Raw genomic sequence first — 15339 nt, forward strand, 5'->3', positions numbered from 1 at the left:
ATGCCACATCATTAAAAACAATTTTGATTTAAAAGCTGAAGTAGGATGTTAATTAAAGGGTATGTGTGAGCCAAAACCTTAACGGGAAGGATATATTTAGCCCAATAGGTGGATAGAAGATATTACCCGTCCTAAATAAGGATCCTTATAATTATATATTGGGAAATTTTCGTTTCTATACCATATAGGAAACTATATTACCAAATATGTTCATAGTTAGCATATTACCCTTCATGCTAATAGTATTCCTACAAAATATAGACAATGCATTAAATAAGAAATCATTGTAGCTGTAGGATTCCTTATTTAGGCGTGCTAAAATTGGAGAATTAAATATTCTTCAAGATCTTCCACAACGTAGATCACGCACATTCAAAATTATCGTCGGCTTCACTCTGATCTTTCACAACGCAGATCAAAAATTTTCATACTCTGTTTTTGTGATACACTCTGTTTCCAGAATTCTCTCTACATCTATCTATCTCTCAATCCCAAATTTCAGTAACACAAAGCAAAGGAAAAGAGAGCAGTAATTCCGCCATTGACAGCCATTAAAAAGCTTGAAAGCTTTGAATTCAAATTTGAGTTTTCAAAAATCATTATTTGTTTTTGGATTGGGTGTTGTTGAAAATAATTGGAAATATGGTTTGGAGTTTATATCTCAATTTTGAGGGATTTTGGTGAAGATTAGACTTAGTTTTGACTGAATTTCATATTGAAACTCGAAGAAGAAGAAGAAGAAGACGTATATTGCAGAAATTATAGAAAAATTGTAGAAAAATTGAAGAAAAATTGTAGACTGTTGTTTATTTATTTTTCTTTTATTCATTTACCTATTATATGAAAGTTGAACAATATTGTATAAAAATTATATTTAAGTGGATGATTTAGTACTTTTTTGGACAAAAATATGTATCAAAAATGTGAAACATACATTTCAGGAGGAGCTTGTCGAGTACAAATATGTACCCAGTTTATAGATATTTTGTAGATAAATTATAGATTATTTGTATTCTGATTGTAGATGCTTTATTTTCTGTTTTCACAAATAAAAAAACGACTAATACTTCTACAAATCTTCTAAAAAAACGCAATCATGTCAAACATCTCAATTATACTACAATTGAATGGGAATTGGGATATTAAAATTCAATGTACCCAGTTTGTAGATATTTTGTAGATAAATTATAGATTATTTGTATTCTAATTGTAGATGCTTTGTTTTCTGTTTTCACAAATCAAAAACGATTAAAACTTCTACAAATCTTCTGCAAAAAATGCAATTATGTCGAAAATCCCAATTATGCTACAATTGAATGAGAATTGGGATATTAAAATTCAATGTTCCCAGTTTATGGGAATATTTTGTCGATAAATTGTAGATTATTTGTATTCTGATTGTACATGGATTGTTTTCTGTTTTCACAAATCAAAAACGACTAAAACTTCTACAAATCTTCTGCAAAAAATGCAATTATGTCAAAAATTCCGATTATGCTACAATTCTGTGATTCTCCTATATGCTCTTGTTACTACTATTATGCTAAATATGGAATCCAAAAAAACATGCTGAAGGGATAGATCTTCCTAAGAATTTTTGTAGATAATTTGTAGAAACATTGAAATTCTGTATTTTCATATTAATTTTTCAAATGATATGTAGTTTTGTTGTAGATTAAGTGTAGAAAACAAGCCATTGTAAGTCTTATTTGACTCATTTCTCACATTCAACCTATTCCACAAATTCACGCATCTTTGAATACAATATAACCATACTTTCTTGAATTTAAAGGTATAGCAATATATATAACTTAAAAAACATCTTCTCCTCTGCACAACTTAGCTCCAAAACAGACGAAGTGGAATAACAAGCTCCATCAAAACTTTTAACACAAAAATACAAAGCTCAAAAATAAATAAACAACAGTTTACAATTTATCTACATTTTCTGCAATATAATGTATGTCATGTCTTCTTCTTCTTCGAGTTTTAATCTGATATTCAGCCAAAACCAAGTCTAATCTTCACCAAAACCCCTCAAAATTGAGATATAAACTCCAAACCATATTCCCAATTATTTACAACAACACTCAATCCAAACAAATAATGATTTTTAAAACCCAAATTAGAATTCAAAGCTTCAAAGCTTTTTAATGGTTGTCAATGGTGGAATTGCTGCTCTCTTTTCCTTTCCTCTTTTATTACTGAAATTTGGGATTGCGAGATAGAGAGAGACGTAGAGAGAATTCTCAATTCCTTGCAACAACATTCAATCCAAACAAATAATGTCTTTTGAAAACCCAAATTCGAATTCAAAACCTTGGCTATGGAAGAAATACGTGGGTGTGGGAGGGAAACGTGGGTGAAGGTGTGGGAATTGGAGAGAGAAACGTGGGGAGAATGGTATTAGAAGGAATATACGGTACCATTAAATTAGGAGTGTAATTAATACCCTTAAAATCACTAATGGTATATAATTGGTAATTAGGTATACTAAATGTAATTATATCAAACCTTAAACATTGAGGGTAATATAGTTTCTTATATGGTATAGAAATGTAAAAATTCCTTATTTATATTACCCATCCTACTTTTTTTTTCTCTATCTCCTTTTTCCCTATTCTCAAACGTCTCTCTCCACTTAAAAGTTAGCTAATTGAAAATCAAATAAGAGTAATAAAATATGCAAAACAACACAAAATTAAATGACGGAAATTTGATGTGAAATCCTTAGTTAGAAATTTTGTTGAGTAAGCTTTCGTACACGGTACACTCATACATATTTGGGCAACAATTGCCTTACTTGCATCTCAAGTTACCAAATTTTTCCTTAATTTCAAAACTTTCATTAAACTGGACAATCTCAAAAATTTGAGATTCCTTTTTCTACGCTAACCCTCACCCTGCTTCTCAAGTTATCATTTTGTTGCCTTAATTTCTGAAACCCAGACAATTTAGGAAACTTGATATTCCTATTTCTATAAGGTAAATACAATTTATTTTTTTGGTAGTTATATTATATTTTATTTCATCACAAAATCAGTTACACATCTCACATCCAGAAATCAGCAGTTTGGACATAAGGTCCCAAACTTGCTGCATACCATCTCTATTCAGCCTTATCTACAAAGCTCAACTTCCTAAGGATAAAAGTTCAAATCTTTCATATATCTATCCAATCTACTAACTCTGCGAGCTCTAACATGAATTTCTCTTATCAATTGCTTGACCACTTGATCGGCAGATCTGCTGCTTTCCTTGAAGATTCTTGCATTCCTTTCCTTCCATAAGTGATACACTCCACCAGCTAATGTCATTCTGTATACCTCCTGTTGAGCAGTCTTCCCAGTAGCATTTTCTATGGCCCATTGTACTTCATGCTTCCAGTTCCACACTTCTCTTCTTATGTTTTGCCAAGCTAGGAGGTTTGACCACACCTGTTTATCATACATGCACTCAAATAATAAATGGTCAATATCTTCATTCTCTTGCTTACATAGCACACAATCCATATTGTCTAAATTAGCCCAGCATGCTATCCTCTCCTTAGTTTGCAGTTTTCTGTGCAGAGCCAAGAATAAGATGAATGTCCATTTAGGCTGGCCATTATTGTTCCAGACAATTCTTCTCAAAGGGACTTTCTGAAATTCCCCACGATAGGCTCCATATATATCCTTTATTGAGTATTTGGTCATAGCAGCTACATCTGTTTCATGGAGGCCTATTTTTTTAAACATGTTTTTTGCTTTAATAATCTTCTGTACCACCCATGAGGCTTAGGTAGTCTTAGTCTCCCATACTTTCCCTGCCTTGGTATAGTAAGCATGAATCTACTTTACCCATAAGCAATCTTTCTTCCTGCATATGTTCCATAGGAGTTTACCAATAGCAGCCCAGTTTCATGCATAGATGTCTAATATATTTAGACCCCGTGCTGCTTTAGGAAGACATAATCTATCCCAAGCAATTAGTGTTTTCTTGCTAAGATCACTACCTCCAGTCCACAAAAAGCTTCTGCAAGTGGCTTGTATCATTTGAACAACCTTTTTTGGCAGCACAAATACTTGTGACCAGTAGACTTGAATAGAGTACAATACAGATCTCACAAGCTGGATTCTTCCAGCATATGATAAGTATCTAGTAGTCCATGATTTTATTCTAGCCAGCATCTTGTCTATTAGAGGTTTGCATTGAATAATAGACAACTTTTTGGTACTCAAGGGAATTCCTAAGTACCTAAAAGGTAGATCCCCCTTGCCAAATTGGGTAGCCTGTAGGATTTGTTGTTGGATATCTTGAGGGACACCACCAAAGTACACTGAGCTTTACTCAGTATTGACACTCAATCCAGACACTTCTGAAAACTTTTGGAAGCACTGCACCAGCATAGTGATTGACTCTAGTTCTCCTTTGCAGAATAGTAAGAGATCATCTGCAAATCCAAGTTGAATAATCTGCATCTTTTTGCATCTAGGGTGAAATTTGAACTTTTTATCTTCACAGACACCCTTCAAACTTCTGCTAAAGTATTCTATGGCAAGCACAAATAGGAATAGGGAGAGAGGGTCTCCTTGCCTTAGACCTTTCTTAGCTGGAAAAGGTGGTAGTGGATCTCCATTGAGTAAAATTGAATAGGATACGGTTGAGATGCAGCACATAATCCATCTGATAAACTTTGCTGGGAATTGGAGACATTGAAGGATTTGCTCAACATATGACCATTCTATTGAGTCATAAGCCTTTCTCTCAATCTATTTTTAGCATACATCTAGGGGTGATACCTTTCCTTCCACAGCCCTTTACCAATTCATGGCTTAAGATGATATTGTCTGTAATTAATCTTCCTAGAACAAAGGCTGATTGACTTTTGTCCACAAGACTGTCCATAATCCCCTTGCATCTTAGTAGTAAGGATTTTGGAAATCGGCTTATATAGCATAGTGCATCATGCTATTGGTCTGAATTCTGATATTTTTGTGGGGTTCTTTATCTTTGGGATTAGTGTAATTGTTGTACAATTTATAGATTTGTATATATCTCCATCAATGAAGAATTGGAGGACAGCTTCAGTAACCTTATTTCCAATCACACTCCAAGTTTTCTTGAAAAAGAGGGCATTGAAACCATCACATCCTAGAGATTTATGATCATCAATACTCATAAGGGCTTGAAATACTTCTTCCTTAGTAACCTATGACACTAGCTGCAATTGTTGATGTCTATTAAGCACTTTTCCCCGTCTCATTACCTCAGGGTCTATTGCTGAAAGTTGGTTAACAGCACTCCCTAGTAGTGTTTTGTAGAAACTAGTTACTTCTGTAGAAATGTCTTCTGGTTGTTAAATAATATTTCCTTTAGAATCACAAAGGCTTATAATTCTATTCTGAGTCTGTCTGCTCTTTAAGCTGGCAAAGAAGTAGGTATTGTTCTCATCACCTAGTTCTAACCATTTATTCCTAGATTTCTGCTTTAGGATACTTTCCTATACTAGGATCCATTTCTCTAGTTTCATCTTCACTTCTTTCTCTTCTTCAAACAGGAGATCTGGTTGAGTGAGATGGCCCCTTTGGGTTTGTATGTCTTGCAGTTTCTTCCTATAGAACTCCATCTTCTCCCCTATGTTCCTGAATTCTGTATGATTCAGTTATTTCAATTCTTTCTTCATTTCTTTTAGCTTCCACCATATGTTTTGCATATTCTACTTTGTTGTAGGCTTGTACCAGGTATTAGCCACCACTTTTAGGAAATCTGTGTGATCTGCAAGGCAGTTCAAGAATCTAAAGGCTTTGGACTTCTTTGCACATCATTTTGTAATTGGACATGCAAAGGAGTGTGGTTTGAAATCCCAGGATTTAAAATCATTACTTCAGTAGTAGCAATTGTCATCAACCATTCAACATTCACAAGGGCTCTGTCTATCCTGCTCCAGATGTAACCATTTGACCAAGTATATTCCTCCCTATTGCTCGTAATTCTGTCATACCACTAGTTTGTATAAATTCATTGAAATCCCTTACTTCATTATCTTGGACTGGGTTGCCAAATTGCATGTCTTCTAAATGAGCATTGAAATCCCCAAATACTAGTCATGGACTTTGAAGATATATATTTGCCCATTTCTACTCTTCCCATAACTCCTTTCTTGCCTCTATAGTATGTAAACCATAGACTCTATAGTATGTAATTGAGGAATGCTAAGGATTCCAACCTATTTGGATCCCACATAATCCATATTCTTCCTTTTAAGTTATGTGCATAGTTTGCATACCATTTTCAGTTAGCTACAATTTTTTGAATTGCTCTGCCAGCATTATCTTCCTTCACTCTATTTTCTAGTATAGCTATTAGTGCTATATCATTATTTACAATGACCTTCTTTACCTCTTTTTGCTTATAAACTTTATTTACACCCCTCATATTCCAAGCTATAAGTTTCATATACTTGGTTGTTTGGATTTAGGATCCCCAGTATCCCCTTGGTAACTATATTGCCCTTTTTCCATATTTATATCCCCTATCTCAAAGCTAAGAGGACTGAATCCATTCAACATATTTATGCCAGTATCACCCCTTATGCTTGCCATACCACTTTTAGCTGTAGATTTTCTTTTAGCTGGTTCCCATTCTGGTAGTTTCTCATTTCCAGTATCCCGTATCTTACTTGCCTGTATTACATTGTCAGTTGGAACACTTTTATCTTTTTCAGCCCTGCTTGGTTCTGCTCTTCTTCTCCATTCCATCTTTGATTTTTGTTGCTTTTGTTTCCCTACTATAGCTTTCTGAATATTTCTGCAACTGTGTCCAACCGAAGGCAGGTGTGACAATACTTAGGAATCCAGTTATAGTCAATTGATTGCTCAAAAACTTTTCCCTTAGGATCTATCACCTTTAGCACAGTAGGCATATCTTTTGTAACATCCATTTCAACCAAAAGTCTTGTATAGGAAATCCTCTCAATTTTTGACTGCATACAGAGGTATACCTAATCCACTACCTATCCTACTAAGTGAATCCATACTCTAGCAATTCAGCGACAAGTTGGGCAGTTTTATCCAAATAGGTATTGTCTGCAATACTTCCTTACTGAAATCAAAATTAGGCGACCAGACTTTCACAATTATAGGCTTGTTTTTTATCATATACGGTCCAGACATCAGCACAACATCCCTATCTTCCATGCTAATAAGCTTGACAATGAAATAGCCATCATTATGGAAGTATATTTTTGGTTTGCTAATGAAGTTCCATTGTGTGGCAATAAATCGATCCAGCACACTAATTGAAGGGGAGTCACCCACAACATACACCACAATTGCATGTTGCCATTTCATCGTTTCACGATCAACCTCATTTGTGTCTAGTTCAACTATTTTTCACTATTTTTGACTATCGGAGCAATAAATTTGAGGTTCATACCTATAGACGCCAAATTGTTTCCAGCAAATAGGTTCACCCACTCCTTCTTCTGTTCCTCTGCTGGTTTTTTAGGAATTTGAGCTTCCTTCGCCATAGCTAGCTTCATTGTTTCCGTCTGCTATACCTCCTTCCTCCATATCACCTTTTTAACCCCAATGTTCTCCGCAATTGGGACTTTCTCCAGTTGTTTCACACTTTGGCTTTGTTCACCTTTATCAATTGGAGTGGATCTAGCTGAATTCACTTCATGCAAAGGCGGCCACATCTCATTAATGCTCTGCAACTGTTCCATTGGCCTCAGCAACTTCTGTATGTCATCGATCTTCTTCGTTTGCTCAATTGTTGATTCCTTACTCGTATTTGTGATTTGGATCACTCTCTTTGGTCTCCCCCTACCCATGCAGGCAAAGGCGCACGTTAGATCACCGTCAATGCACGTCCGTCGTCGTAAATACAATTTATTATAGTATACAATTTCTTTATAACTTTCATATATTATTTTTACTCAGTTAAATACAATTTAAATAAAATTTTCATATAAATTTTATACAATATATCTTTTGTATATATTTTGTATATGATTTGTAAATATTTTAGTTGTGGTGTGTTCTTCTTCCTCTATAAAATTCTAATTGCAACATGAACCCCAATTGCTCTATGTCAAGTCTCTGTCTGGTTCTCCTTCTCCTGTGACAAATGCTGGCGGAGTTTATACTTTTTTCCTATACTGATTTTATTCCCCCATTTATTTCAATCGTCAGCCTATCGATCCTACAATTTGAGCATCACAAAAGAATAAAACACCATTACCCAAGACTTTCGGTAGTTTTTCTTTTCCTATAAATTTTCTTTCGTTCATTCAGAAACGAAAAGATCTAATAAAACAAAAGAGATACTCCTAATATCTAATGCTTCTGTAATAAGTTTAGAGAGAGAGATCGAAAATAGAGAGCGAACATGGAATAAATTATATCCCCTATTAAATTTCTATTATAAAGAGATACTCATTAATATTATTTGTATATAATTAGTAAATTATATATTAACTTATAATTAAGTTAAACCATAAATAGTGAGGGTAAATAGGTTTCTAATATAGTACATATAGGTAAAATCTCTATTTCATTTTTACTAGTATTAGAGTACGCACTTTGCGCATGTACCTACATTAATGAGTATATAATATTAAAAACTTACATTATATTTTTAATAATATATTTGAGTTATAAAATAAAAAATTAAATAAAAAGTATAAGTTTATTAAAATGATAATGTTGGTCGAAAGAGGACTTTCTACATATTCAAGTAACCATTTCTAAGTATTTTTAACGAATTTTAAAGTCCTACAAAATAGGACTTCATACATAAATGAAAAGGGGCATTTTTCATACTTTTAAAGTATACGCAACTTTGCGCCTATCCTAAGTGCAATTATTATGTGTCATTTTAAAAGTATTTATTAAATTTGATATTGAGTAATCGAGTATCGTAACTATAGAAAATAGGTTATTTATATTTAGTTATCATATTTATTAAAATGTATATTTACGTTTTGATACATGAAGGCGTGTTTGGTTAAAGGATAATGGATATGCTATTGTATTTTAGAGAATCAATCATAATTTTTCACGTAAAGTGCTTTTCTATTTCTTATTTTTACTAAGATAACTAAAATATATAAAAAATTTACGAGTTTTAATTCTATATTCGATAATAAATCTAGAATTAAGAATTAGAAAAAACGAAGAAGTGTCGATCGACTTTATCGACTTTCGTTATATTTTTTACTTTGTCTTTTATAATCTATGAGATATTAGTCCGTGGTTACACTAATTCGTTTCATAATCTATGTGTTCCATACCTTTCTCTTTTCATATTCGATAGGGCATTTAGGCCTCATTTGGTTGTACTTAATGCATGTCTGAATCTTAATCATTCAGATCTTAGACATTAAGTGCATTTATTTTTAAAGTCTGAATCTTAATTATTCAGATCTTAATCATTAAGTGTATTTATTTTTTTAACTCCACAACCACTTAATGGGTCTGAATAGGTCTGTATGATTAAGATGTATAACAAAGACTTAATTTCATTAATGTTACGCCCCGCAATATTACGCTTCGCAGTATTAGATTACGATGATGTTGCACCATGTAGTATTGTACGTTTAATTTGTTGTAAGGTAATTGACATCAGTCCAAGGAAAAGATTATTTGGAGATTATAAGGATTATGCTATTTCAAACAAGTGATGAGTAATTTCGTGAAGGTGAGAGGGGAAGAGAGTCAAAGAAAATGAATTTTCGTCCAAGTTTGGCATGTTGGGATAAAATACGGGTCGAGCTATAATACCCGATATTTATAGACTATTACCATACAAGGTACCATATGACCATGATAGTAGAATGTATAAAGTGTATTAAAAATAAGTAAAATATTAAATAATTTGAGATAATTCTTGATTATGTGGATAATTGGGTAATTATTGATTAATGGAAATTAACAAATTAATTAAAGGATCAAGTATTGGATAAGAATTGACCCTCACTTTAACGTGGCAGCAAATATAACAAGATTAAAGAACCAAAATATGACTCTTAATCATTAAGAATAGGTGGCAAATAGGGGCTTTTAGGACAAAGCTTAGTCATCCTAATGGGCCCACAAAAAACCAACAATTTTGAGACAATCTCATTATATTCATTTAGGTTGTATCTTATAAGATTTGGAAACCCATGAAGATTCATTTTAGATTATATCTTAAGGATATGCTAACTGATGGAGCTCAATTAGCTTGTTTGCAACTTTATAATGCGATAAAGCGTGAGATTTGAGATTCTAAGGGGAGTACGGTGCAATCTTTCTCAAGAATATCATACGGATTTTCACCTACTTCGATCTGACATTACATATTTTGTCGCAGTTAACGTGTGCTAGAGGGATTGTCAAAAGAATCGGCTCAGGTATATTAAGGCTAAGTCCTTCCTTCATTTTGGCATGATCTCATAATTACACAAGTTTAATAACGAGACATAAAGAAAAATTCATGTCCCGAAAGTTACATATATTTTTCTAGTTTTGTAAGTTATAATATTCTCCTTATCAGGACTTCATATTCAATTGAGTATTTCCTTCTTCTAGTCAAGAGAGTAGAGAGTTTATATATGCAGTATTAATGTATTTTCATTACCATCGAGCTATAATCGATGGGCAGGCCCCTATTGGGCAACCTCTGGTCAGATGGTAAATTATATATCGAGACTACTGTGGTCGAGCGCCTATGAGCGAGCCCAGTTGGTCGAGGTACAGAGCCTAGTATGGTCGATCACCTATGAGCAAGCCTACTACGGCAGAGCAGTTATATATATATATACCGAGCCTTATAGGGCCGGACAATTATTTTACTTACTATATTGAGAGAGTTGAGTCAGCATCAACAAGTAAGCATATCTTCAGATTATCTTTGACGTCCAGTTAGTTTCAGCTATTATATTATCAGTTCAGTTTCAACCTTCAGTATATTGCCTTACATACTCGGTACATTATTTCATACTGACGTCCCTTTTCTGGGGGCACTGCATCTTATGCGTGCAGGTTCAGACAGACAAGCAGGTAGACCTCCACATTAAGTGTTGTCCGAGTTCAGCTTGATCATTAAGCTCTATGCCTTTCGGAGTTGCCGGGTTTAGAGCTTTATGTACATCTTATGTATATATGTATATATGTTATGAGTAGGTCGGGGTCCTATTCCGATCACAGTATATCCATCAGTAGAGGCTTGTAGACATATCCTGTTAGTTAGTGCAATATGTTGGGCTTGTAGGCCTTGTATGTATATTTGGTTGGTTTGTCAGCTGCAATAATTATGACGGCCTTGTCGGCCCAGCATCATATTAATATTTAGTCAGCATTCGCAGTTGTCTTGCAATGTGGCCCATGGCCAAAGTCTGACATCACATGTTCAGAGTTCCTTAGTCACTAGTTGGTACGCAAGGATAGGTGAGGCATCGGGTGCCGGTCTCACCCCCAGGTTCGGGGCGTGACAAAAGTGGTATCAGAGCAGTTCTGTCCTAGGGAATCTACAAGTCGTGTCTAGTAGAGTCTTGTTTTTGGGTGTGTCGTGCACCACACTTATAAGTAGGAGGCGATAAGGCATTTAGGAATGTCACTCTTTCTTCTTACTCTAGATCATGTGGTAGAGCTCGGTTGTAAGAACTAAATTTTCTAAACTCTATCTTATTCATAATACGACGGTGCCCACATTTATAAAGATGGTTGGTATGGGATTGAATGCGGTTGTGAAAAGGTTGAGTCAGAAGAACTCGGTGAGCTTCTGGAAAAAGAGCCTTAAGGAAAGAATATCTATTTACCTTTATGGTAACAGACAATAAGAGATTCAAAAGATAAATACAAGTTTTAACAAGTAAAGGAAGCAAGGTGAAAGAGGGTACGGAGTACCCAGCTAATGAAGATCATCCTTATTTACCATTCAGGAAGAGATATATAAGCATTTTGAGTTACCTTCAACAGTAACAGAGGTATGTACAATTAGTCACACCGATCTAAGTTATGCACTATGGGAGCTAACAAAGATGGTTTAAGAGAAGGACATAATATCACGATCCAACTGGGGTTAGAGTGACCCAAAATAGTGGATGAATTGTTTGTGTTAGTTAACATTGCCGAAGGATATTGCAAATGTGCTAATAAATCTCCTTGTGAGACACCCAAATGGTGCACTCTAAAATAGTACAGCTAGATATGAGTACTACAAAGATAGGAACTGGAAACCTTGAAGGGATAAATATTAACTTAGTGTGGCTCCCGTCCCTAGTAGAAGGAGAATGTTAGGCAGCCCGAAGAGCCAGTAGATGGAGCAAGGGGAGGTAAAAGCGAAAGAATGTCTTGTTAAAGTTTTCAGAATAAAAGGATAGATAGAAATATTAGCAGGGTAGTACGAAGAGGGATAATGAAGCATTATGAGTGAAATATGATATATGGATGACAACGGTAGAGTGTTACAGAATCTATAGTCAAATGAAGAAAGATATGAGAGGTGATGGGCCTTAAGACAACAAAAGAGTACAGGCCATACAATCACGTCCTCATTTCGAGAAATAAGTCCGCGACTCTAACGTGATTAACAGGAGGAAAAGTTAAACCTTAGAGTAATAGAAATCAATATGGATTGGTGAACAAGATAAACTAAACATGAATTAGGAACTGAGTGATTTGATAAAAGTCAGCATCATGAGAATTTCAGAGATTGCATTATAACGATAATAGAATGGAAAACAGAAGAATAACTCTTAAAGGTCATTCAGGAGGATGCTTCCCTAGAGCAAATAATGGGAGCAAAGTTAAGCTTAAGGGACTATATGTGTCAATTACACTAGTTGTCACCCTCATAAAGAATTTCATTATCCTTGATATAGAAGGATTTCCACAAGGCGAGTAAGAATCAACGATGATGTGAAAAGAAGGCAAAGATAAAGAGGTAAAACATCTATACGTAGATCATCGTAGCACTAAATCTTAGCACCTTCCTAAAGGGAAGGAATATGGAGTGATGTGGCATTAAGTCTGAATTACGTAGTTTTAGTAATTATGGAATGGTAAAGGAAGAATGCGACAAAGATGAAAAAAGTAATGAGATTGCACTTATTCAAATCCTACAGATATGCTATAATTTCAGAACATTATGCAAACACGATGTCAAGGAAAGGAAGTAAGGGTTCCTGTCTGAGATGTTATTAATAAATAAGGAGCCAGTGCAAAAGGTAAGTTAAGAAAAAGGAAATAAACCAAGAAAGAGTACACGGAATAGTGATATGAGAGTGGGCCAACGAGTGGTTAGTAGTTTGTTAGAAACTAAGCATCCACCAGACTGTATAGAGAACCTGGTTCTCTATGAGTTTCCACTGAAGATACTAATGACCCGAACGGTATAGCGATCTAGTCCTATATTTGTTCTCACAGTGCTAACTATTGAACCAGTATGTAAATGAGACACAGAATAAGTTCCCACTGTATAGAGAACCAGATTCTCTATAAGTTCTCACTGTAAGCAACAGACTGTAACATCAACCAATATAGGGAATCAGGTTCTCTAATTGTTCTTGCAGTAGCTCGGCAGTAAGTAAAGAACACAGAGGATTTTTACGTAGAAAAATCCCAACTCAAGGGGACAAAAACCACGACCTACACTTGTAGGCTTTCAACTTCACTAACTTGTAAATACATATTACAAGTCACTTTGTAATGACTCTATCACAAAGAATTCAACTAACTTGTGGTACTCTTACCACAAGCCACTTTGTGAATCCCTAGTTACAAAGAATTTAACTAACTTGTGATGCTCTCACCACAAGCCACTTTGTCACTCTACAGTTACAAAGGCTTTTGCTCACTCTAACTTGTAATAACACTTATTACAAGCCACTTTGTAACTCTCTAGTTACAAAGATTTTAACTTATGACTAACCTAGTCACAACATAAAATGAAGAGTTTACAGATTTTGGGTTTCCTAAAAACAACTTCTAAGAAAGAAAGATAGGAGTTACAATGAAGAACAAAATAACAAAGACTCAGCAAACCTAAGGACTTAAGATATCTTCGATCTTGGATCAGGTCTTTGAGGTTGCGCAACTTTGTTCTTGAGAGAAGTTGTTGCAAGCACTTGAGAGAGGATTTTCGTTTCTGATTTTGCAAGTCCTGGAACCAGAATCTTGTGCCTTGCATAAGGTTTATACTACTGAAGACATTACCTTAGTGATGTCAAATCTTGGTTAATACATGCCTCTTCTCAATGGGAAGTGACCGTTGCACTGTTGCGTGTATAGTTGCAAGCAGTCAATTTCTGCAGTTGCTTTCCAGCTGTACAGTTGACTTATACTTCTGTCAGGGGAACACCAAGGGATCAGGTCCCTAATCTGGTTCTTGTAAGTATAAAGGCACACTGCCCAGATTATCTTGAGTCGATTAACTTGAATGATTATGTCAGGCATGCTTCAGGTCCTTTATCTGGTTCTCTCATGAAGTAAGTTATTTTACATTCCTTGATTGTATTTATACATGTGTGACATCACTTACAATGATGTAAGCAAGGTAGGTAAAAAGCCTTCCACAGAAAGTTGATTGTTGCAATGTTCTTGTATAATAGCATGTGCAGGAAGCAACTTTCCTGCTGGAGAGTTGACTTCATACAGTCTCCTCGGGAACTGGTAGGGACCTATTCCCTCAGTTGTTCCTTCCACTATTCCTTACTTGAGTCATTGCTATCAGCTTTGAGTACCAGGTTTTTTTCTTTCTTTGGTTATCTTTTTTCATTGTCTATCTTACTCTTCATCTCGTAGGTCTTCAGATTTCCAACCAACTCTTCTATGGTCAGCTCCTGCAAGTCCTTTGATTTAGTAATAGCATTCACCTTGCTTTCCCAAGGGCTAGATCCCAACCTGGAACTTTGTGATCTCAAGGTCTTGTAAATGTGTAACAGGTTCCTTATCTGGTTTTGGATGGTAAGTTTGTTAGATCATCAAAACACAAAATAAAGTACTTATGCCCAAGGTACTTGTAACCTATCATAGTTGATTCAAAAAGAGCCTAGTTATGGCTAGATAAGAGGATACATGGAAATCAATAGATCTTGCAAGATAAATAGAGTAAACCCCAACATGGAGAATTCAGTCTCGCGGATATGATATTGTAATTTTTGAGATATATTCAGATAGTAGTTGGGGTAGTTAAAGGTATCGTATGAGTATTACGGAAATAAGAGAGAATCATGTTGGGAAGACAGTCAAATATCAATTCAGAAGCAACCCTATAAACACAAGGGCATGGAAATAGTATAATTATAGGTAAAGAAGGACATCAAAAAGGTCCATCGAATATAAAATGTAATAAGCACACAGCTTTACAAGA

The 15339-nt window shown here is 34.9% G+C and overlaps 1 protein-coding gene across 1 annotated transcript; it reads right to left on the reverse strand.

Moving 5' to 3' along the window:
- Nucleotides 1-3140: 3140 nt before the first annotated feature.
- On the reverse strand, nt 3141-3737 carry LOC107808908 (uncharacterized). The gene has a single exon (XM_016633469.1). It carries the CDS (start codon nt 3735-3737, stop codon nt 3141-3143), a length of 597 nt encoding a protein of 198 aa, XP_016488955.1.
- Between the last annotated feature and the right edge of the window lie 11602 nt (nt 3738-15339).

Source organism: Nicotiana tabacum, chromosome 6 (genome assembly GCF_000715075.1).
Source record: "Nicotiana tabacum cultivar K326 chromosome 6, ASM71507v2, whole genome shotgun sequence".
In the NCBI taxonomy this organism is placed as follows: domain Eukaryota; kingdom Viridiplantae; phylum Streptophyta; class Magnoliopsida; order Solanales; family Solanaceae; genus Nicotiana; species Nicotiana tabacum.

Bases quoted from the DNA above. Each gene is read 5' to 3' on its own strand.
- LOC107808908 (XM_016633469.1), bottom strand. From the start codon at position 3,737: ATGTTTAAAAAAATAGGCCTCCATGAAACAGATGTAGCTGCTATGACC.